The sequence below is a fragment of the Bos mutus genome, chromosome X (assembly GCF_027580195.1).
Source record: "Bos mutus isolate GX-2022 chromosome X, NWIPB_WYAK_1.1, whole genome shotgun sequence".
NCBI classification, from domain to species: Eukaryota; Metazoa; Chordata; class Mammalia; order Artiodactyla; family Bovidae; genus Bos; species Bos mutus.
Genome location: NC_091646.1, coordinates 1,734,526 through 1,757,777, shown reverse-complemented (window position 1 = coordinate 1,757,777; position 23,252 = coordinate 1,734,526). Strand labels below are relative to the sequence as shown.

The following is a 23,252-nucleotide window of genomic DNA, read 5'->3' as shown; positions in this document are numbered from 1 at the left end:
CTTGTCCATGTTAGATGTGGCCTTAAGCGTTAAGGCACTGAGTTCTGTAAAATCACTACGAATGACCGAAAAATGTACTTCATCTCTACTTACTTTCAAAAACAACCCCTTGACAAAAAAAAAAAAATCCAGTTCCAGCTACCCATTTATTTCTCTTTTCAGTTAACCAAGTTCACTGGTTTTGAAAGATTCCAAGGCATAAAAGTCCAGTTAAAATTAAAGCTAAAATATGAGTTTTGGTGAGTAAAAATTAAATAATGAAATGTACAGCAAAGCGCTAGGTAGGTGTATCTAAGGTTATATTGCTTAAATGTGTAATATTTTCATGCACTGGGCAAATAGCCTTCCCTCAAAAACATGTATTACATGTTTCATAATATGAAGCATTCATTCACATATCCAGAGCAAAGAGAGAGAGAGGAAAAGAAATACCAGGCTGGTTTTGTGACCTGCTTTCTCTCAGCCATACTGATATTGCCACTTATATTTTCACTTTGTGGATAAAATATTTCTAGCATAAAACATCCTATTATGGGGTAAAGAGGGCTAAACAAAAATGAAGAGATGTGGCTTCTGGTCTCAACTATTCCATATCATTTCTCTGATACTCTATTTCCTCATCTGAAAATGAGGAGATTCATTTATCCAACAAAAATCTATTATGATGGATTATATATTAAATTACTTTTGAATTCTAAAGCCTATAATTCTGTATTCATCATATACACACATGTATTTTTTAATCTTTCACATCTCCTCTATAAAAATCAACTACTGTATTCACTCTTCTACCCAAGAACATATTTACCATTTTCTCTTCATATTCTGGATCCATTTCCTTTTCAGATTTAGAAGCTTTAACAGCAAGTTTGAGTTGAAATGGAGAAACGTTTTTCTAGAATTTCAAAGAAAATAAATCATCAAATTGCAAAGCAAGGTCAGCATTCTCATTTGAAGAAAATAAAAAGTAATTAAATACTAAATAAATAAATCCACATGGGCCATGCATGGACCAATGATGAGAGCATGTCATGAACAGGGCTTATGATTAATCCAGTTCTGTGCACCTGAGGTCCAATTAAAAAAAAATCCAAAGAATTGTAAAGCCAGAGAAATAATACTAATTAAAAACCAAAAGGTGGGAAAATGAGCCTTTTCACCTATTGTGTAAAGTGAAAGAAGTGCATAACCACTCAAGAGGAGATTCAAAAGCTAGGATATTTTCAACCACAAACCAAAGAATTCAAAGAAAGTAAATATTAATTCTCAGAGGTACTTCTTTATGTAATGGAAAGAAGCCAAACTTTCATGAGAAAAGACTGTGGTTTCTGCTCCTGAAAAGATGTAATTTTTTAATAGTTTTTATATTTTAATTAGAACATTAAAACTTTTATGTACTGCAGTGTGATCATTTATATTTGAAACAATCAAACAGTAGCTTCAAACTTCTGGTTTATGTTAATTTTCTCCAACTGGACAGAAAACCTTTTAAAAGTATATACATGAATATCTTGTAGAAGTAGTTTCTCAGGGCTATTAATTGTTAACCTTTGATATTTAAAACACTGTAATTTAGTGAATAGTAACATAAATCAGCTACTTTAGAATACTGAAATTATCTAGAGGGTTATGTCATGTACCCTATCCTTTTTAAAGACAAGCTTGTACTTATAAACAGATATGTAGAATACACCTCCATCCCTGTAAGAAATCAAGAAATAAAATGATACAAATATAAATCTACCCATTAGTACCAAATTAGAGGGCATTCAAGTTTTAACACAGACTGCAAATTCAAAATACAAATCTGTGAAAACTAAAGAAATTATGTCCATTTGAGCATTACTTTTTTTTTTTTTCAGGAACATACTGTTCCTGAAAGCTTGGGTCATAAATCAATAGAAGAATGTGATCTTAAACAAGAAAAATCTGGCTCGGGTAGTTAATAAATGTTTTCCAACATTTATTAAAATTTCTATTTTGAGGAAATCCAAACTAAGATTATGGAATTTGACCCTGATCAGGGTTCTCCTTTGGAGCACTGATTAGATACTGTCCAGTTATTCTTAGCCCAAATAACAGCCGTCTTGATTTACAGCATCTCATATGTATATATGTGGGATGTTTTGAATGTAATTCTGGATGGATGAGAATAAAAACTACTAAAATGCCCTTAATAACACACTTTCAAACTGTCACATATGCTAGAAACTCTCTTTTATTTTCTAAGCAAAAAGTAAAAAAAAAAATGGATAAGAAAATCCTTTATCATTCCTTGAAAAGCTAAATAAAATCTACAAGTTTCAAAAATTACCTCTCAAATACACAAGTATATATCTAATAATGTGGAATGCAAATTTCATTTACAGAAAACTAAAACTTTAATATTAGAAAAACACTTGTTACTTTTCTCCTTGCCTTGTAGTAGAGTATCATAAAATTTTAATTATATGATAATTAAAATTCCTAATTGTGAGCACTGCCATTTAAAGCAGTAGGCAATTACTTAATTGGCACTATCTTTCACAACAAATTTTAAAATACCTACCTTCAAAACCTTTCCATTTTTGTATGTGTATGTTTTTGCAAATATACCTCTCATCCTAGGAAATATAAAAGGTGACTAAGATATTCTAATGAATTCCTTATGGGTTTTCTCATTTGGTAGTCTAGATGCTATAAGAATGCAGCACAAGGTCACCAAGATGTCCTGTTTAAAGACCATGACCTTTTTTTTGACATTTTCATTACCAAAAATACCAACTCCAATTGTCATGGCATTGGGTTATCCAACTGCTACTTAGAAAAAGAAGTTCAAGAACCAGAAGGTTAAAAAAAAAAAAAAAAGAACCAGAAGGTAAGCAAAAATACCCTTCTTAGCTAAATGTCAGAAGACAATCCACTCTCATCTATTTTATGCATCATGAAAATGCTCTCATTCAGAGCCTATTTTCTTTTATTTAATATATACACAATTCCAGCGTGATTGATAATCTGGCTTCCTATTCTACAGAGAGTAAAAGCAGCAGCAAACGACTTGGGAACCACCATTTGAAGAAGACACCCTGGCAACAGCAAGAGGAATGGCCGAAGCCCAGGACTGAAACTTCAGTTCCACTGCAGGAATAGCCCTTCTGCTGGGTGTTCAGGTGATTTCCCTCTCCCTTTTGGATCACTTGTAATTTTGTACATTACATTTGTTTTATTTGAAATGTTGTGTTACATCTATGTCCTTTATCATAACAGAGGATGAGATGGTTGGACGGCATCACCAACTCAATGGACATGAGTTTGAGCAAACTCCGGGAGATGGTGAAAGACAGGGAAGTCTGGCATGCTGCAGTCCATGGGGTCGCAAAGAGTTGGACACCACTGAGTGACTGAACAACAACAGTCTGACAATTGAGGGAGGAGACTGAAACATTATGAAAAAAATCAACACAATATTGAAGTGTCTGGGAGATGGTTATTTAATTGAGGGGAAACAACCTCCTAGGTCTTAAATGCCTTTGTATCACTGTCAGAATACAATAAGTGACACACGTAAGAAAAAGGCATTTAATCTGCACTTTTAGGACACCAGTTAAGGCGTCAAGGCAGCATGTAAATATTTAGAATGGGGGTAGGTACCAGATTACTTTATTTGAAGGAATGGTACAAATGAAAGCACTTAAGCAGATGTTTTGGCTATTCAGATTTTCAAGGAAAAATTAAAAATAAAAAAGCAGCAGTGACTAAAGTAGTAAACTTCAGATATCCAAGAAGTAAGTTCCAGGCAGCATCTCATTTCCCTGTGCTGAACGGACAGATGAGGTACTATTCGGGCAATTTCTGATGAGGCCACCGAGTTATAGCAATATCTATGCCTCAATTCAGTGATAATACAGGTTTTCTATTGATTCCCAATCTCTTCACAATCCAAAAAATTTAATCCACCCTGGAAATTCGACAACCTTGATTGCCGTTCAAAAGACGGGTGAGCACTTACATTCGTCCAGTCTAGGGAATAAAAGGCACCTAGACACACTGCTGAATTTCCCAACATTGATTTATATTGATGCTTGGTATTTGGCCCAGCTTTAATCACTGATATTGTCTTACCGATCCAAGTACCACACAGATCTTGAAATGCGTGTGTTTTCTATGGTTTTCACTTAGCACTACAACTGTCTTTCTGTTTAGTCAACCTTGTAATAGTAAAATATGTCACTTAAGCAACTGCTGAATTTAAAATTACTCTAATTCAGGGTGAAAGGTGTCAATTTCCCTCAAAAGCTTTTCATTTGGTCGTATAATATCATATAATGATTCAGACAAAGCCACTGGAGATCGCTAAAGCATAATTCTAATTACCTACCTTTTTTAAAAATTGCGATACGTCTACTCGTAAATGGAAAAAAATCCAGCCATAAGCAATTTTATTATACATGAAAAATCCTTATGCCCCATCCTATTCATTATCTTAATTTTTTCAGCGAGTTTCCTAGTTTTCATTTGCACGTCTCGGTCCATACGACATATGCCTTACGGAGATAATACATATTTTTCTGGATCTGGCTTAAATAGGTGTCAGAGCGGTCCCCTTATGTACAGTAGCAGCAGTTCATCCTGGCGACGCTGGGTTTAAAAAAAAATTAAAAAAAAAAAAAAAAACCTGCGTGTGTCCAGGAGCCAGCAGCGCCCACTAGGAAAGAGAGGCGGAAGCCTGGAAGGCTTGGGGCCGGATTGGGGGACCATTTGGGTGGCCCTGGAGTGAAACACTATACCGTCGGGGGCGGGGCAGGAGAGGGTGAGGGTGCACACGTTGGAAATTTTCCTAAGTCAGCGTCCACGGTGCCTCAGTTTGGGGTTTGGATTGGAAGGGGGCGGGGGTACAACGCCGAGAGCTCATTTTCTCGGGGTGACACCCCCGCCTCACTCAGCAGGCGGGGACCAAACGAACAAGAGATGATTTTTTTTCTCTTTTTCCCCTGCCACCCAAGAGGCCGACACTGCCAATCAAAGATGTAAAAGTCTCTCCTCTCGTCCTCCGCCTCCCCACCACCGGCACCTGGAAATTCAAATTTTAAAAAAATAAGCCTCCGGCAAACCCCCTTTTGCGCGAGTGTGGGATTGAAGGGCCCAGATTTCCCAGGCAGAGGCCGACGGGAAGGGGGGGAGAGAGAGCGAGAGGAGAGGGAGAGGCGGAGGCTTTTTCCTGCACGGCCCCATCCCCCACCCCGTTACCCCAGTTCCGGGAACGCGAAGGGGGCCGGGGGCTGTCGGGGGGCTCCCCAGCACCCCAGCCACGGGATAACGGGAACCAGTCACCCCGCGCTGCACCCGCGCCCCGCCCCCGCCCTCCCGGCGGCGAGAAGGGAAGGGGGAGGGGAGCGAAGCCCAGACTGTTCCGCCGCCCCCACCCCGCACGCCCGCAGCCCCCAGCCCCGCCGAGCTCTGCGGGTACCTGTCGGCGCCCAAAGGTCAAGGTTTGGGCCCCTCGGAGGGGCCCGGCGCAGGATTTGTCCACCGCATACACACCCCCTTCCTATTTACCTCCTTCTTCTTCTCGCCCTTCTCCGTGGCCACGGTGGCTTCGGTGGCCGCGGTGGCCGCGGCGGCCGCTCCCTCCTCCTTAGAGGTGGACGGCCCCGGCTGATCGTCCTCTATGAGCACGATCGCGGCGGTAGCATCAGAGGCTGCCACGGTGCCTGCCACTGCGGCGGTGTCCGGCTCCATGGCGTTGGAGCGGGAACGAGGAGGGGGACGAACAAGGGGACGAGGGCTCCGGGGCGGCGGCAGTGTCTGCACTGGAACGAGCTGGATGGAGCAGGGGTGGGGAATCACTCGCTTCCAACCCCTTCGCTCGGGCCCCCCTTCTTTAAATAACCCTCAACCCTGCCCCACTTCCGTCCACCCACCCTACGTCATGGCCTCCCCCCGTCACCCTCCCCCCTTCCTCCACCCCCCAACGATCGCGAGACTCCCCCTCCCCACTCGGAGCCCGGGCGGCCCCGCACGACCAACTGTTGCCTGAGCGTGGGGCGCGGACAGGGGTGGAGGCGGGAACCCACAGCCCGCGGCCCCCTGAAAATCTCGCTCCCCACACGCCCCCAACAGTCAGCCCGAGCTCCCCTCGCAGATGTGTGCAGAAGGAATCCTCTTCCCCTTAAATCTGCTCTTTGTACCTCGGGGCGCTCTCCTCTTCTTGCACAAAGAACTTTTCCTCTGCTTATAACTGTACTGTAGAAGGTCTGTCTCACCATTTGCAAGCCCAGAACCCCTCAGGGGACTGCCCTTTCCGAGGTCCCCAAAGAGGGACTGGTGGTGCCTTTCCCACCTTCGTAAATTCTGCAAAAGAAGCATTCCTTGAATCTCTTGATTGCAGCTGCAGACGTTCACTTTCAAGGCAAAGCGTGACTCGATCTGTTTTCAACTCTGCTATCTCTCAGATGGCCAGTGTACAGAAGCCCTTCTTTTGCATTCACCCCTGAATTTTAAAAGTCCTGGGGGGCAAAGTTAAGGTCCGCACAGAACCTGGGGCAATTCATGTTAGGTGCCTAATATTAATAATTAGATTGAGTTATTGTGGGGTTTTTTGTTTTATTCATATCCCTGTTGTTATTTAGTAGTAAGTCAACACCAATCATGCATGATTGTGGATACAAAGGAATTTTGTAAAGGGTATGCAAATATTGTTATTAAATATTATTGTTTCTGTTTCTCCCCACGCATTTATTTTGATCAATAATGGGAAGATTTACATCTTAGTCTTAAAATTCAGTCATTAGGGAAAAAAAAGATAGCAAACATATAGAACACAGTATACCAAGCAACAATCACAAACCTAAAATTTCCAAAAAGAAGCAAGTGTTTTCCAAAGTGGAAAGAAGTCACAATTAATTTCCCTCAACACACCTTTCTAAGTTATGAACCTGAAGTCAAGTGTGATTTCCGCAAAAAGAGGGAAAGCACACAATTGCCCCCTAAATACATCCCTTTTTCCTTGGGATAGTACCCTAAATTCATTTTTTGTTTTAAAGCTGTGACTCGTTAATGTCCAAAGACCATATGACATTTTGGCTATTATTGATCATTTACACCTTAGTGTGAAGGAGTGTGAGATCCTGTCCTGGGACTGGTTTTGAACAGAGAAAAGGAAAGAGCAAAACACAGAAGATGGAAGGAGTGTGCCACTGAGAAGAAAGGAGAGGCTGGTGGTGCTAGCTTTTCTCTGATTTTACTTTCATTATGTTCTTCTCATTTACTTTAGATTTTGCCCCCAGTGCCTACATTTCTCACCCTGAAGTACACATGTGTACTATCCAACAGGTATATGGAGTCTCAATATTAAAAATCGTTCCTATTTCTGAAGCATCAACTGCAATCCAAAAGTGGGATGGAATTAATTTACTTGACAGGTCATTCTAAACACGACTTTTTAAAATTAAAATGTGCAAATGTATTAAAGAATGAACTGCAGAGTTTGAAGTGTCTCCAAATGATAGCTTGAAACTTCTAATTAAATATCCTACCCCTTCCCCACTAGCTGTTCAGTCTCCTCAGTCACTAAGAGTTGTCTGGTGGGAAAGTTCAAGAAGCACTGAAAGAGAAGGATGCTATAGTACATGCATCCACCTGACTTGAGAAAGACCCTTCCAGACAAGGGCAATGGAAGAGTTCTTTATCACCAAATTGCAGCTATGGGAGGATAGAATGCCCCTTTTCATTGCCTGGGGCATCCACAAAGAAAGTCTCAAGAAATATTCCTTGTGTATTGATGTATTCCTGCTTGCAAGAGTACTTTATTCGATTGATTTTCTCATTTCCAGTGTATGGTATTTCAATTAAAGAAGTGGTCTAAATGTACTTTTGTGAGGAGATGTGGGAAACTCACATACTTTCATAACACCTTTTCTGTGGGAACATGTGTTCCCAGTTTCAAGAAAAAAGAATTTAGAAATTAATTTGGGGGAACAAAGCATATTTGTATTTGGCAATTTTCCATCTATGTATTATGTGATCCTTCCTTTGCAAGATGACGTGGCTGAAAGTGCTACCAAGTATAAGTTTGGCTGGAAAGGTCAAGGCTTGGTCCACAGACCTTGCCACCGGATTCATGTAAATATTGCCCTTTGGCTTGTGGCAACAACTGCTATTTACAGAGCATGTACTATCCTTATTTGCAAATCTGCCTAAAATTCATTATCTGTAGACTTTGTTCTCGAGTCACCTTGTTTCTGATCCTACTCAGCACCTTGCCCTGTCTGTTTCTACTTTCCCCTATTATGTCTTTTCATTTGAAATGGTCTTAAATTGTTCTTCCCTGTTGAGGCTGTAGAGCAAGGAAAGTTTTTATAGAGAACCGTGGAGTCATCTTTGAGAACCTCAAAATGAATCCTAGTCCATAGGACAGGACAATATGTCCATTTTGGCCAAGTGTGAACATTGTAGAAGTTATCCAATAGTCATTTTCACATAGCCAAAGCTTGTTTACTAGCTATCAGAATGCGTGTCCAGTGGTGCTTTTAAATACTTTCATAAAGTTCATAAAGGCAAGGTCAAGGGCTTGGTGTTCCTTCTCTATCCTATATCTGAAATTCATCACTGAAACCACAGTATGCCAAGAACCACATTATGATCCCATTGCTCAGTGTTCTTCAGAAGCTGGAACAAACACTTCTGGTAACAGTATCTTGCTTACCACTCTAGTGATCATTCTGTTCTTATCAGCAAGCTACTTCACGATTCTTATCAAAGACATTTAAGCTAGTGACATTTTTGAAAATATGCAGTTTCCTTGGTACGTTAAGGAAAAGGTAAAATAGTAAAATAGCTAGTATGTCTATGGTATACTCTTGTATCAGGCACTGTGTTAGGCTCTTTACGTATGATACTGGTAATCCTCCTGGTAATTTATGAAATAAATATTTTACCCCTATTTTACATATCAGAAAACAAAGACTTAGGCTAAACAACTCCTCTGAATTCCCCCAGATAGTGAGTGACAGAAACCAGATTCAAAGCCAGACTGTCTGGCTCCAAACCTCATCTTTCCACTTCACCTTTACTAAGTTCTCTGTTTTTTTACAAGGCTTCCTCGTTGACAGTAGAAATTATGTTGAGAAAATAACTGAAAAATATTTCTGCCAATTGTCTCCATGGTGTTCACTCTCTGTTTATTAGGAGAAACTGTCACTTTTAAGGCTTTGGTATTATATCAACCCAGATAATTTCTTTAGCTACACATAGAAGTTGTTGTAAGGTGGAAGTTAAAGAATAATTTCAGATTCTTCTTGTATCCAAATTAAATTCTTGGAACAGTAATGGACTCAGGACAGTTGGAATTAAGGAACAGGGGTAAATCTAACAACTTAGATGTCTGAGAAGAAGCGTTTGGCAAAATATCATATAGTATATTCATAAATGGAATACTAAATGATTATTTTGAATGATTATGTAAATATATATCTGATGATGTGGGAATGTGCTTCTAATGTATTGCTGAGTGAAAAAAGGCAAGCGAGAAAACAGAGTGACCCATTTTTGCAAAAAGAGAGAAAGAAATTGTTTACATAAATAGATTTGCACAAAAGAAAGGTCTGAAAGGTACCACGCTAAATGTTAATAGTAGTTACAGCAAGATGGTGGGATTAAGTGTGACTTTTTCTTATTTTTGCTTTTCTAATCTAACTTTCCTCTGTGAATGTATTCATACTTATATAATAAATAACATCATATGAATAAATCGCTCTACTGTACACCTGAAACTTAACACAATATTGTAAATCAACTATACTTCAGAAAAAAAAATACTGAAAATTAAAAAAAAAAACATTTTTCTCAGGTGAATCAAAAAATATTGCTGAAACCTGGGCAGGTTGAAATCATCCCTAATGGACGGAGTAGGAAATAGTAGACAGGGTAAGTAAAAAAAACAGAACAATTTCACACTGAAGAGACAATGCAGTTATTTCATGTGTAATATAACAGAAGAAATATAAATTACTATGCTGTTTACAGTAATGCTACCTGGTTAAGGAACTGGTTTTTGTTGACAATATTTTAAGTTGCATGTAAAAGAATTAGTTTTACTTCTAAAAGTTATCACACAAAACCTAGCTCAGGAAAAAATACAGCCAGATTTTTTAAATAGTGAAAGAATTTTTTTACTTCTAAAAGTTATCACGCAAAACCTAGCTCAGGAAAAAATATAGCCAAATTTTTTGAATACTTCCCAACCTGAAATTCTACACACCCATGTATGCCCTAAAACATGAAACACAGGCTAAGTAATCTGAATTGGGTTTGCTAAAAAACAAATGGTGAATATTAGAGGCAGAATAGCACAGTTATCACCAGCTTGGTCTCTATAGTCGAAAAGACTTGTAGTTCGAATTCTACCAAACAATTTAACCTTTCTAAGCCTCCAATTTGCAGCTGTAAAATGGATATAATAAAAGTCTACTTGAAATGAAGTGGAGGGAAGGGGGCCCAGGGAATGGCTCCCCAGTGGTTTCCCCGCTCCACAAATACCCTTCAGGTGTTATGATGCCCTCTGTGATTTCTCCCACTTTTCTTCTTTTAATTTTGTCTTTGGTATCCATTTTGGACAGATTTTATATGCATAATAATGGATTTATAGAACACTTTTCAAGGCTTTTTACAGCTTACCCACTCTGTGTGGAACAGTATGCCAAGGATTATGATGACTGGCATAGAAAATGGATTATGTCCTTTCCCAGAGCCTAGACCAGTGGTCTCAAAATTTAACATGCCAGCATTACTTGGAGGGCTTGTTGAACACAGATGGCTGGACCCACTCCCAGACTTTCAGAATTGATAGGCTTGGGGTGTGGCTAGGAATTTGCCTTTCTAGCAGGTTCCCAGGTGATACTGATGCTGCTGGTCCAAGGACCACACTTTAGAGCCAGCAACCTAGAACAGAGCTCAGCCAACTCTTTCTGTGAAGGACCAGATTATGAATATTTCAGGCTTTCTGGGCCAAAAGGTCTTTGTTGTAAGCACTAAACTCTGGGGTATAGCATGAAAGCGACATAGACAACAGGATAATGGTGAGGGGCCAAAAAATCTTTACTTGTGGACACTGAAATTTGAATTTCATGTGATGACATATTATTCCTTTTTATACTTTCTCAACAATTAAAAAACATAAAAACCATTCTTAGGTCAAGTAAATTAAAGTCGTTCATTTGTGACCCTATGGACTATACAGCCCATGGAATTCTCCAGGCCAGAACACTGGAGTGGGTAGCCTTTCCCTTCTCCAGAGGATCTTTCCAACCCAGGGATCGAACCCAAGTCTCCCACATTGCAGGTGGATTCTTTACCAACTGAGCCACCAGGGAAGCCCAAGAATACTGGAGTGGATAGCCTATCTTTTCTCCAGAGGATCTTCCCAACCCAGGAATCAAACCTGGGTCTCCTACATTGCAAAAGGATTCTTTACCAGCTGAGCTACCAGTCCTTAGGTCGAGGGTCATATAAAAATGGGCATCTGGCTGTGTTTGCTGACCCCTACCTGAAAAAGACTCATTGTCTAACGAAGATAAAGCAAACACAAGCGGACAAGTGGGGAAAGGAGGCATAACAAAGCAATAAACATGTAAGTAGGTGTTTAACCTTGATAGTAACCAGGGAAATGCAGATTAAAACAGCAAAGAGATACTGCTATACATCCAATAGAATGGCTAAAAATTTTTAAAGATTAACAATACCAAGAGTTGGTGAGCATGAGAAGCAATGGGAACCCTCATGTAGTATGGGTTGAGTGCGTACTTTGTGCAACCACTTTGGAAACCAGTTTGGCATTATTTACCAGCCCTGAACGCACATGCACCCTTGCATGATAGAGAAAGAGATTGCCACCCAGATTCTCCTTCAAGGAAGGACATTCTGTGCAGATATTAGGAATGCCATCAACAGATAGCCTCCAGCTGCCAACTCCTTGAAGGTCTACTTTAGCTGCAAAGAGTTGCTTTGCCCCAGGATCATGCTCTTCCTAAGATGAATGAACAAGATCAGAGTGTCAATGAGCCAGGCCAGATGCAGAGCACACTAATGGGCACTACTTGTTCCAAAGCTCCACACCAGGTTGGCTCAAGCTTTGTCAGACTTGTGTCACAGGTCACCTTCCCCCTCAGCCCAATCCTCCTTCCTCTGCCTTCCTTTCACAGGTGTTGGTCCTAATAAACATCTTGCATTCAACACTCCATCTCAGCTTTTGCTTCTGGATAGCCCAACCTATGACACCTTGGACCTAGAAATTCCACTACAATAATATATCTTAGAAAATATCATTCTTATGTAATCATCAAAATCTGTGTACAGGAATATTCATAGCAACTTTTGTTTATGAGAGCCAAATATTGGAGACCATGCAAATGCCCATCAACAGGGGAATGGATGTGATATATTCATTGATGGAATATTATACTAATGAAAATGGCAGCTATATACATCTACATGCATGACACAATATTGAGTGAAATAAGCAAGTTATAAAAGCATGCATACTGTATGATGCCATGCATATAAAGTTCAAAAATAAGTGAAAGTATTTATGGTTACATTCATAATTGACAACTATAAAGAAAAGCAAATAAAATGATTAGCATGAAAAAAAAGATAGTAGTTATATCCAGGAATGATCTTCAAAATTTTTAATGATTGTTATGATTCAAATCCTATTGGATAGATGCTTTTATATCTCATGAGAGTATGCTGGCTCAGTACTAACACTGGTTTAATTCTAGGTGGGGAAAGAAGGGGTGGTCAGAAAGAGAGGCACTTGGTTTGGAGGTGCCTTCCAAAATGCTAGCAGTGCTTGGTTTCTTGATCTGGCTAGAGGTTACATGGGCATTCACTTGGTAGTAATTTATTAAATTGTATACACACATTAAAAGCAGAAAAAATAGACATATTTTATAGGAAAGTATGAATGCTTTATAAACATTTACTTTTAAAAGTATAGTATGGATGATTTGCATTAATGTAGGGCAGAAACCAACACAATATTATTTAAACAATTTTTTAATAAAAAATAAAACAAAGCCCCTGTAAAGCACTGAGGAGAGGGTGCGGGGAGTTAAGATAAGAATGATGAGAGCTCATGCTTTGTTACTTCATTGTGTGCTTATTTGTTCTGTAACAATATGATACAAAGCAGACCTTGAGAAATTCCAATATGGTCTATAAGAGGTACACAGAGAGAAACATTGTTGTTCAGAAGAAGCAATATTCTTTTCCAGCTGAGAGGTAACAGGAGGAAAGCCTCAAAGAAGGACTATTTGAGGTGAGCATTGAAGAGTAGTGAGGATTCCAGCAGGTACAGCTGCAAGGGAGGTTGGAGGGAAGGGCAGCTTTCATGAGATGGAAGATGTGATTAAGAAATTAGTCAGACTGATAAGAGCAGCATTTCCCAACTTGTTTTGATGTTTAATATTCTTAGATGTTACAAAATGTAAAAAATTCTAAATCACACATTATTTTTTGCAAGAGATACCTATATTGAACAACTACTGTGCTAAGTGCTAGATATACAGCCAAAGCAAGACAGACACAGTCATGGAGTTTACACTGACTATATCAGGACTTAATTTCTTTCTACAGGCACTATTCTTCCGGAGAGCAGAAAACGATCTAGACTTTTCCATGTAAGTTCAATGTGTGTGTGTGTGTGTGTGTGTGTGTTCCTCTGTGTGTGTGTGTCACTTCATGTTTAAACTGTCAGATTTAGGTGTAGCTCCCTCCCTCCTTCAGGACCTTCAAGTTGATTTTGAACTCTAGAGTTTATGTAAGACTAAAATAGCAGTGGTGAGGAGGCGCATCCACTTCTTGGGCTCTTGACATATTCTGCACTGGCCTTCCCTGAGATGAACAGTCACCCTGCCATCCATTCCTTCTGCCATCTCTGAAGGTAGCCAGCTCCCCATCAGGCTTCTAATGACCCCCATCCCTGCAACCACCCAACACTGCTTCCCCTGGTCATAACCACAAGACTCCAGCTTCTGTTTTCTTTTCCAACTCACCTTCTTCTCAGTTCTGGGGCTCTCGTCTTAGGATGGAAGGACGGATGGAATGAGTAACATAACATGTCTTTCCCAGCAAGGATTCTTTCCAAATCTTTATGTCTTATATCCTGGACTGAGACATAAAACAATCTAAAAACCAAGAGTATGTTCTGCCCTTCTTTTGTGACATCTGCCTTGGAATGGAAACCATCCTCATGTGTCACCTCCTGCCTCAAAAGGTCACAGGGTTGGGACTTCCCTGGTGGCCCAGTAGCTAAGACTCTATGCTCCCAATGCAGCAGGCCCAGGTTCGATCCCTGATCAGGAAACTAGATCTCATGTGCCACAATGAAGTTTGAAGATCCTGTGTGCTGCAACTAAGACCCAGTGCACCCTAATACATAAACAGTGTTTTTTAATTTAAAAAAAAAAAGGTCACAGGGTTGAGGTTAGAAGAGAGCTTGGGTAATCTTTAGAGATCATCCTATTGGATCCATCAAAGTGTAGATTAAATGCCGCAAATAGAAAAAAACTACTTTCAAAACCTGATTGGAATCCTTGAATTTTGTGCTTTAAAATATATCAGCTTGCTTATTGCTTTAGTAATTTTTGTGTTTAATCTTTGAATGATGACATTGTAAAGATGGTTCTACTTGGCAGATGTAGATATTTTTATTTCTGATAAGCAAAAAACTGAGTTGAATTCAGCCATAACTCTATTTTTTCTTTTAGGGTTTTCAAATTACTAGAGAAATCTTTAGGTGCCATGAAAGAATTTTGATCAGATAAATGCAGCCTATGGGTCTGATGAGTATCATCTTGAGAATTTGTAGAATTTTAATCATTTTTACAGTCTGTATTTCAACATCAGCATCCCTTTGATTTTTTGCAGATATGTGTTAAACAGCCTATAGCCAGTAAAAAAAAATAATAATTTAATACTCTAAAAACGTCAAGACCAAGATGGCAAGTTAGAAGTATTCAGCTGGATGATCAAAGGAGCACCTGAATCATGAACACACCCATCTGACTGCCACTAACCACTGCACTTGTTCAGTTCCTAAGGGAAATACTGGGTAGAGCACAACATTTGTGAAAAGTGGATTTGGGAGGTAACTCTGGAAAGATGTGTTCAGGATAGAATCCTTTCTGATAATTTTTAACTCCAATTTCTGAGAGAAAGGAGGCTGGGCGATGTCAGACCTGGCTATGGGATTTGTGAAGCAGAAAGGAGATCCTATTCAAGCAAAGCGAAATGGGGAGGAGGGTGAAGGGAATTAGGAAACTAACTAAGGCATGGAAAATCCCTGGTTGCCTAGTGGTTAGGATTCCAGGCTTTCACTGCCATGGGCTGGGTTAAATCTGATGCACTGAGAACTGCATACACGGTCCGGGAACTGAGATGCATGATAAAAAAAAAAAAAAAAGGAAAGAAAGAAAGAAGAAACTAAACAGAGCAGGAAGTGAAGTGAAGTGAAAGTCACTCAGTCGTGTCCAACTCTTTGCAACCCCATGGACTATATAGTCCATGGAATTCTCCAGACCAGAATACTGGAGTGGATAGCCTTTCCAAAATCACTGTAGATGGTGACTGCAGCCATGAAATTAAAAGATGCTTACTCCTTGGAAGGAAAGTTATGACCAACCTAGACAGCATATTAAAAAGCAGAGACATTACTTTGCCAACAAAAATCCGTCTAGTCAAGGCTATGGTTTTTCCAGTGGTCATGTATGGATGTGAGAGTTGGACTATAAAGAAAGCTGAGTACTGAAGAATTGATGCTTTTGAACTGTGTTGTTGGAGAAGACTTTTGAGAGTCCCTTGGACTGCAAGAAGATCCAACCAGACCATCCTAAAGGAGATCAGTCCTGAGTGTTCATTGGAGGGACTGATGCTGAAGCTTAAACTTCAATACTTTGGCTACGTGTTGCGAAGGACTGACTGATTGGAAAAGACCCTGATGGCTGGGAAAGATTAAAGGTGGGAGGAGAAGGGGACGACCGAGGATGAGATGGTTGGATGGCATCACTGACTCAATGGAGATGAGTTTGGGTAAACTCCAGGTGTTGGTGATGGACAGGGAGGCCTGGCGTGCAGTCCTTGGGGTTGCAAATATTCAGACACAACTGAGCGACTGAACTGAACTGAGCCTTTCCCTTCTCCAGGGGAGAACCCAGGGATTGAACCCAGGTCTCCCACATTGCAGGCGTATTCTTTACCAGCTGAGCCACAAGGGAAGCCCAAACAGGGCAGGAATAGAGTAGCAAAGGGAAGGTGAGATGTAGAGAGTTGGAGGAGGCCTTTTCAGGGCCTCGTGTGTCAAAGGAGACTAGCTGTGCCTATTCCCTTCACATGAGTCTTTTTCACCCCACATTCTATAAGGAATGAAAAGTATAAATGGAGATACATAAATAAAAATGAGCTCTTTGTTATGCTGCTCTGCATGGAGCACAATATCTATGTTGGATTTGTGTATTTGAAAATCGAGGCTTTTCAAGTAGTGATGATTTAAAAATCAATGAATCATTTATGCCTCTGCTCAGTCTGTCTTCCAGCCTCTGGCTGCTGACTCACCTACGAGAATCTTCTTCCCCAGCCTCATCTATGTTAGGCAGGCTTGTTTTTGCCTTTGCAGGCCCTACACACTCTTTCTGGTGAAGGCTTCAGCCGGCATCATATTAAACATATTAAAATGCGTCCTCATCCTGCATTAAAAATTTATATTTTTGCTATAAATTTTTGAAAGGGCTTTTGTAATTTTGCTCTTGAAATTATGTGTCTGTGCATAACTAATTTATAATGGCTGTGATTTCTCCATAATCATTGTGCATACTTGGAAATTCTTGGGAAGTCAGAAGATCTAACCTAAAAATTGCTTTCAAAGACAATAAACTTTTTTAATAAATGTAAAATTAAATAATTAATGAACTAGATAGAATGTTATATTTTGTGTCCTTTTAATTGAAATTATTTTTTAGTTTTTTTAAAGTATTTTATAGTCTATGTTAAAGATCTCACTTTTTTATTTTGAGAAAGCCCAGAAGTCCTAAGCACTTAGTTATAGTTGTTTGATAGATAAAGGCAGGCACTGAACACACATTTATTCATGTGTATGTGTGTTGAGGGGATGGTTGTGGTGATGGTGAATGTGAGACTTGAAGCCAGAGTTTCATTTCTTTGAATTTTGTTCAATGACCATTTAATTCTTTGAACTGGATGCCTCTTGTATGTAAATACAAGTATAGGACATAAGACCTTTATTCAGTTAGACAAAATGCCATCTGATGATAGATGAGAATGATCAGAGCTATACATATTAAGGAATGTACTACAGAATTGACAAAATTTAAATTGTTAGCTATCAGAGATGAAGGAGATGCAGAGTTCAGGGATAAATCTGGTTTCAAACTTGGTGACTAGATAAATAGTAGTATCATTAACAACCATAAGTAAGTCAGAGGGCAGTTATGGATAATATAATTATTTTAGCCATCTTACAGAAATGCTTAACATATACAGAAGCCCATAACTAAGTGGGGTACTTAAAGTGATCCTAAAAAAAAGATGTACAATACTTTGCTACAGTAGTAGGCCTAGAGATCAGAGATCAGATCAGTCGATCAGTCGTGTCCGACTCTTGACGACCCCATGAATCGCAGCATGCCAGGCCTCCCTGTCCATCACCAACTCCCGGAGTTCACTCAGACTCACGTCCATCGAGTCAGTGATGCCATACAGCCATCTCATCCTCTGTCGTCCCCTTCTCCTCTTGCCCCCAATCCCTCCCAGCATCAGAGTCTTTTCCAATGAGTCAACTCTTCGCATGAGGTGGCCAAAGTACTGGAGTTTCAGCTTTAGCATCATTCCTTCCAAAGAAATCCCAGGGCTGATCTCCTTCAGAATGGACTGGTTGGATCTCCTTGCAGTCCAAGGGACTCTCAAGAGTCTTCTCCAACACCACAGCTCAAAAGCATCAATTCTTCGGTGCTCAGCCTTCTTCACAGTCCAACTCTCACATCCATACATGACCACATAGCCTTGACCAAACGAACCTTTGTTGGCAAAGTAATGTCTCTGCTTTTGAATATGCTATCTAGGTTGGTCATAACTTTCCTTCCAAGGAGTAAGCGTCTTTTAATTTCATGGCTGCAGTCACCATCTGCAGTGATTTTGGAGCCCCAAAAATAAAGTCTGACACTGTTTCCACTGTTTCCCCATCTATTTCCCATGAAGTGATGGGACCAGATGCCATGATCTTCGTTTTCTGAATGTTGAGCTTTAAGCCAATTTTTTCACTCTCCACTTTCACTTTCATCAAGAGGCTTTTTAGTTCCTCTTCACTTTCTGCCATAAGGGTGGTGTCATCTGCATATCTGAGGTTATTGATATTTCTCCTGGCAATCTTGATTCCAGCTTGTGTTTCTTCCAGTCCAGTGTTTCTCATGATGTACTCTGCATATAAGTTAAATAAACAAGGTGACAATATACAGCCTTGACGTACTCCTTTTCCTATTTGGAACCAGTCTGTTGTTCCATGTCCAGTTCTAACTGTTGCTTCCTGACCTGCATACAGATTTCTCAAGAGGCAGGTCAGGTGGTCTGGTATTCCCATCTCTTTCAGAATTTTCCACAGTTTATTGTGATCCACACAGTCAAAGGCTTTGGCATGAGTCCAGCTTGCCTTTATCCCCCTCTGCTGGCCCTAGGCTGAGTAGATAAAAATTTTTACCCAACTTTGAATACATCCTAAACACCACTTCAGACTCCCTCACCCCATGGCCTCTGCCTACTATACTAATCCCCAAGCCTAAGCACCATCTTGGGATATTTTCCCTACTCCTGCTTTCCATCTGCCAAGCATTGTAAGAGACAGTTACAGACTCATACTGCTTTGGACCACTATGGTAGTCCATGCCATCTGCCTCCAACTGGGCTCTCTCTGTCGCTCTAAAACCTTCATTAACTTTTCTGGATTCACTATCACTCTCTACCACTAACTGTTCCCTCCTCTACCTTGGTCATGTTCCTAAACCCTCTACTCTCAACTTCAATTTCATCAGAAATTACATCAGATTAAATGTGATCATTCAGGCAGAGCAGTTACCATAGTGCCTGGCACATAGAAGTTTCTAAATAAAACACTTACTGTTATGACTGTGAACATCGAATGAATGCTGTAATGTGTTGGATTAAAAGCTCAGACTTTGGAGTCAGACAAACCTAAGTTTGAATCCTGATTCTGACATCAACTAGCTAATGAGTAAGTTGCTAAACCTCTCTGACTCTCAGTTTTCTAATCTTGAAGATGGAAACAATATTTAGTATTAGTATTATCCAAAGTAGTATAATGTAATATTATACTATAGTATAAAATATTATACAGAGTAATATAATGATATACTACAGTATAAAAATACTATACAAAATTGCATAATATATAATATAATATTATACAAAGTAGCATAATGTTACTACTTTACAGGAATTTCATGAGAATTAAATGAAAATATGTATGTGAAGCCATGTAAAGAATGCCTGTCATAGGAATTCAGTGTTAAGCCACCAGGATTATTATTTTGTTATTTCTATTAAAATATCCACTTATTACTTTTTTTAAAAAAATCATCATCTCCCTTGTAAGAGACCACAGTTTTTAGTGTCATCACCTCAGTAGATTTCCATTTCTTCACAACCTCTTATTCTTGGTTTTTTTTTTTTTTTTTTTGCCACCTCTAGGCTTTTGGGATCCTAGTTACCCTAACGGTGATTGAACTTGTGTCCCCCTCCTCAATGACTCCTCCTTTGCTTTAAGGAGGCTTCACATTTTGGCAAGAATTTTTGTTCAACCCTTCAAACTAATTATATTAAAATTATATTTCGTTCCTTTTTATTTCCAAACTCCTTCAATACATAGTCTCTTGCCTCCATTTTCTCTGAATATAGTCTCTCCTCAATTTCCTGTAAACTTGTTGCTACCCTCTCGTGCGTGCTGCATGCTCAGTTGCTTTAGTCATGTTTGACTCTTGGCAACACCATAGACTGTAGTCTGCCGGGCTCCTGGGTCCATGGGATTCTTCAGGCAAGAATACTGGAGTGGTTTGCCATTTCCTTCTCCAGGGGATCTTCCCAACCCAGGGATCAAACCTGAGCGTCCTGTGACTGCTGCACTGAAGGCAGATTCTTTATCACTTAGCCACCAGGGAAGCCTGCTACCCTCTTATTGACCACTTATTGAAATTACTTATTTCATGGTCTCCAATGAACTCCTTGACATATCCAAAGAGACTCTTTCAATTCTCATTTTCTTTGTCCTGTTTTCAGTGTTTGACACTGATAACCCTAAGCTCCATATTATTTCTTTATTTTTCATCTTCATTGATTGCATACATTTTCAAATGTAGAAAAGTACATGGAATGACATAACCAACATATGTATCCTCCATTTAGTTCTATCAAATCTGGCCAGATCAACTTTCAGATTGTGTTTGAAAAAATAAGTATTTCAGATTATAGTTGATATTTCTTTTATGCCCTTCCCCAGTCTCAACCCTCTCCCTTTCTTGAATTTAACAATGATCATGCTCTTTCATATTTATATCTTATTACTATTACACGTATGTAGCCATAAGCAATATATAATCTTTTCAAGCTTTATATAAATGGTATACTGTACATGTTTTATAATTTTTTCTTTATGCTCAATATCATATTCTTGAGATTTAACTCTGTTTATACATGTTGCTTGAGTTATTCATTTTAATTCCAAAATAATATTCAGTTTCATGAATACCAGGGTTCATTTTTTCATTCAACTCCTGATGGACATTTAATTTGTTTCCTTTTTTTTTTTTTTTTTTTTTTTGAGATTGCCAATCATGCTGCAATGAGCATTATTTTACATGTATCCTTATGCACAAAGCTTAGAATTTTGCCCAGGTCTATAGCTAGAAATAGAATTTCTGGGTTGAAGGGTATTATACAATGTCAAATGGCTCTTCATAGCAGTTTTATCAGCCTCAGAGTTCTATCTGTTCTACATTCTCAACAACACTTGGTGTTGTCTGAATTTTTACATTTTTATCAAACCAATGATTGTGTAATAGTATCTCATAGCTTAAAATTTAAAAAAAAAAACTTATTGGGTTATAATTGATTTACAATATTGTGTTACTTTCAGGTGTACAATGAAGTGAATCTGTTATACAAATACATATATCCACTCTTTTTTAGATTCTTTTCCAATATAGGCCATTACAGAGTATTGAGTAGAGTTCCCTGTGCTCTACAGTAGGTCCTTATTAGTTAGCTGTGTTATGTATAGTAGTGTGTATGTATCAATCCCAATCTTCCGATTTATCCTTACTGGCCCCCCCATAACAATAAGTTTATTTTCTATACCTGTAACTCTATTTTCTATACCTGTAACTCTATCTATTTTTGTAGATAACTTCATTTGCAGCTTTCTTCTGGATTCCACATATAAACATATCATACGACATTTGCCTTTCTCTGTCTGACTCACTTCACTTGGTATGAGAATCTCTAGGTCCATCCATGTTGCTGTAATGGCTTGAATTTTTAATTTCCCTGAGTAGTAATGAGGTGAATCATCCTTTCATTTCTTTTTGTCCTTTCATATCCTTTGGATATCCTTGATTATGAATTGCTTAGTCATTTATTCATTTATTTATTTTGGGCTGTGTCGGGTCTTCGTTGCTGCATGAGCTTTTCTCTAGCTGTGGCAAGTTAGGGCCACACTCCAGCGGCAGTGTGCAGGCTTCTCACTGAGGTGGCTTCTCTTGTCTCAGGGCATGGGTTTTAGGGCGCAAGGGCTTCAGTAGTTGCAGCTCCTGGGCTCTAGATCACAGGCTCAGTAGGTGTGGCACAGACTTAGTTGCTCCACAGCGTGTGGAATCTTCTTTGACCAAGTATCGAACCTGAGTCTCTAGCATTGGCAAGTAGATTCTTTACCACTGAACCACCAGGGAAGCCCCTTTATTCATATATTTTGTCAGTTTTTGTTTGTCTTGTTTTTCTGGGGGAGGGCATGCCCCATGCAAGGCATTTGTGATCTTAGTTCCCCAGCCAGGGAGCAAACCCATGCGCCCTGCACTGAAATCGTGGAGTCTCAACTACGGGCTCTCCAGGGAAGTCCCTGTCAGTTTTTCTACAAGGTTTCTTTCTTTTTTCCTCACTGATTTGTAGAGGTTCTTATACATTCAAGATACAAATTCATTTATTGATTTAATCAATATTTTTCTAGGATCTACTTTGTTCTAGGAATGGTTCTAGGTGCTGGGAATTCAAAAATGTAAGAACTCCTGCCCTTCCAGAACTCACATTCTGATAGGGGAAGGTAAACAATAAATGAAATTGATAAGTAAAATAAATTAATGAATAGTGAAAAATCTTCAGGAGAAAAAATAAACAGGAAGGAGAGATAGGGAGTATGTGTGTATGGAAATGGGAAAGGAAATTGTTGAACTGCAATTTTTAAAAAACCTTTATAAAATTTAAAATGTCTCTGCAAGGATTTAGACACCAGCTAGGGTCTAAAGCCGGAGAAGGCAATGGCACCCCACTCCAGTACTCTTGCCTGGAAAATCCCATGGATGGAGGAGCCTGGTAGGCTGCAGTCCATGGGGTCGCTAAGAGTCGGACACGACTGAGCGACTTCACTTTCACTTTTCACTTTCATGCATTGGAGAAGGAAATGGCAACCTACTCCAGTGCTCTTGCCTGGAGAATCCCAGGGACGGGGGAGCCTGGTGGGCTTCCGTCTATGGGCTCGCACAGAGTCGGACACGACTGAAGTGACTTAGCAGCAGCAGCAGCAGCAGTAGCATAGGGTCTTGAACAAAAGAATCAGTTCAGTTCAATTCAGTCGCTCAGTTGTGTCCGACTCTTTGCGACCCCATGAATCACAGCAGGCCAGGCCTCCCTGTCCATCACCAACTCCTGGAGTTTACTGAAACTCATGTCCATCGAGTCAGTGATGCCATCCAGCCATCTCATCCTCTGCCGTCCCCTTCTCCTCCTGCCCCTAATCCCTCCCAGCATCAGGGTCTTTTCCAATGAGTCAACACTTTACATGAGGTGGCCAAAGTATTGGAGTTTCAGCTTTAGCATCATTCCTTCCAAAGAAATCCCAGGGCTGATCTCCTTCAGAATGGACTTGTTGGATCTCCTTGCAGTCCAAGGGACTCTCAAGAGTCTTCTCCAACACCACAGTTCAAAAG

At 39.7% G+C, this 23,252-nt stretch overlaps 1 protein-coding gene and 1 non-coding gene across 7 annotated transcripts in view; one reads left to right on the top strand and one right to left on the bottom strand.

Annotated features, from left to right (window-relative positions):
* The window catches only part of SMARCA1 (SNF2 related chromatin remodeling ATPase 1), a 72,803-nt gene extending 66,938 nt beyond the window's left edge, over nucleotides 1-5,865 (bottom strand). For 5 of the 6 annotated variants that reach the window (XM_070365400.1, XM_070365401.1, XM_070365402.1 and 2 more), the window contains exons 1-2: nucleotides 5,536-5,865; nucleotides 809-895 (exon numbers count right to left, since the gene is read on the bottom strand). In XM_070365400.1, the coding sequence (XP_070221501.1) occupies nucleotides 809-895; nucleotides 5,536-5,718 (270 nt within the window). In that variant the 5' untranslated portion in view covers nucleotides 5,719-5,865. The remainder of the gene's footprint in view (nucleotides 1-808; nucleotides 896-5,535) is intronic. The other variant, XM_070365398.1, reaches the window with a different exon arrangement.
* On the top strand, nucleotides 1,009-1,079 carry LOC138986571 (small nucleolar RNA SNORD112). Its single transcript, XR_011463384.1, has one exon. It is a non-coding gene; the product is annotated as a small nucleolar RNA SNORD112 (small nucleolar RNA).
* Nucleotides 5,866-23,252: the final 17,387 nt, after the last annotated feature.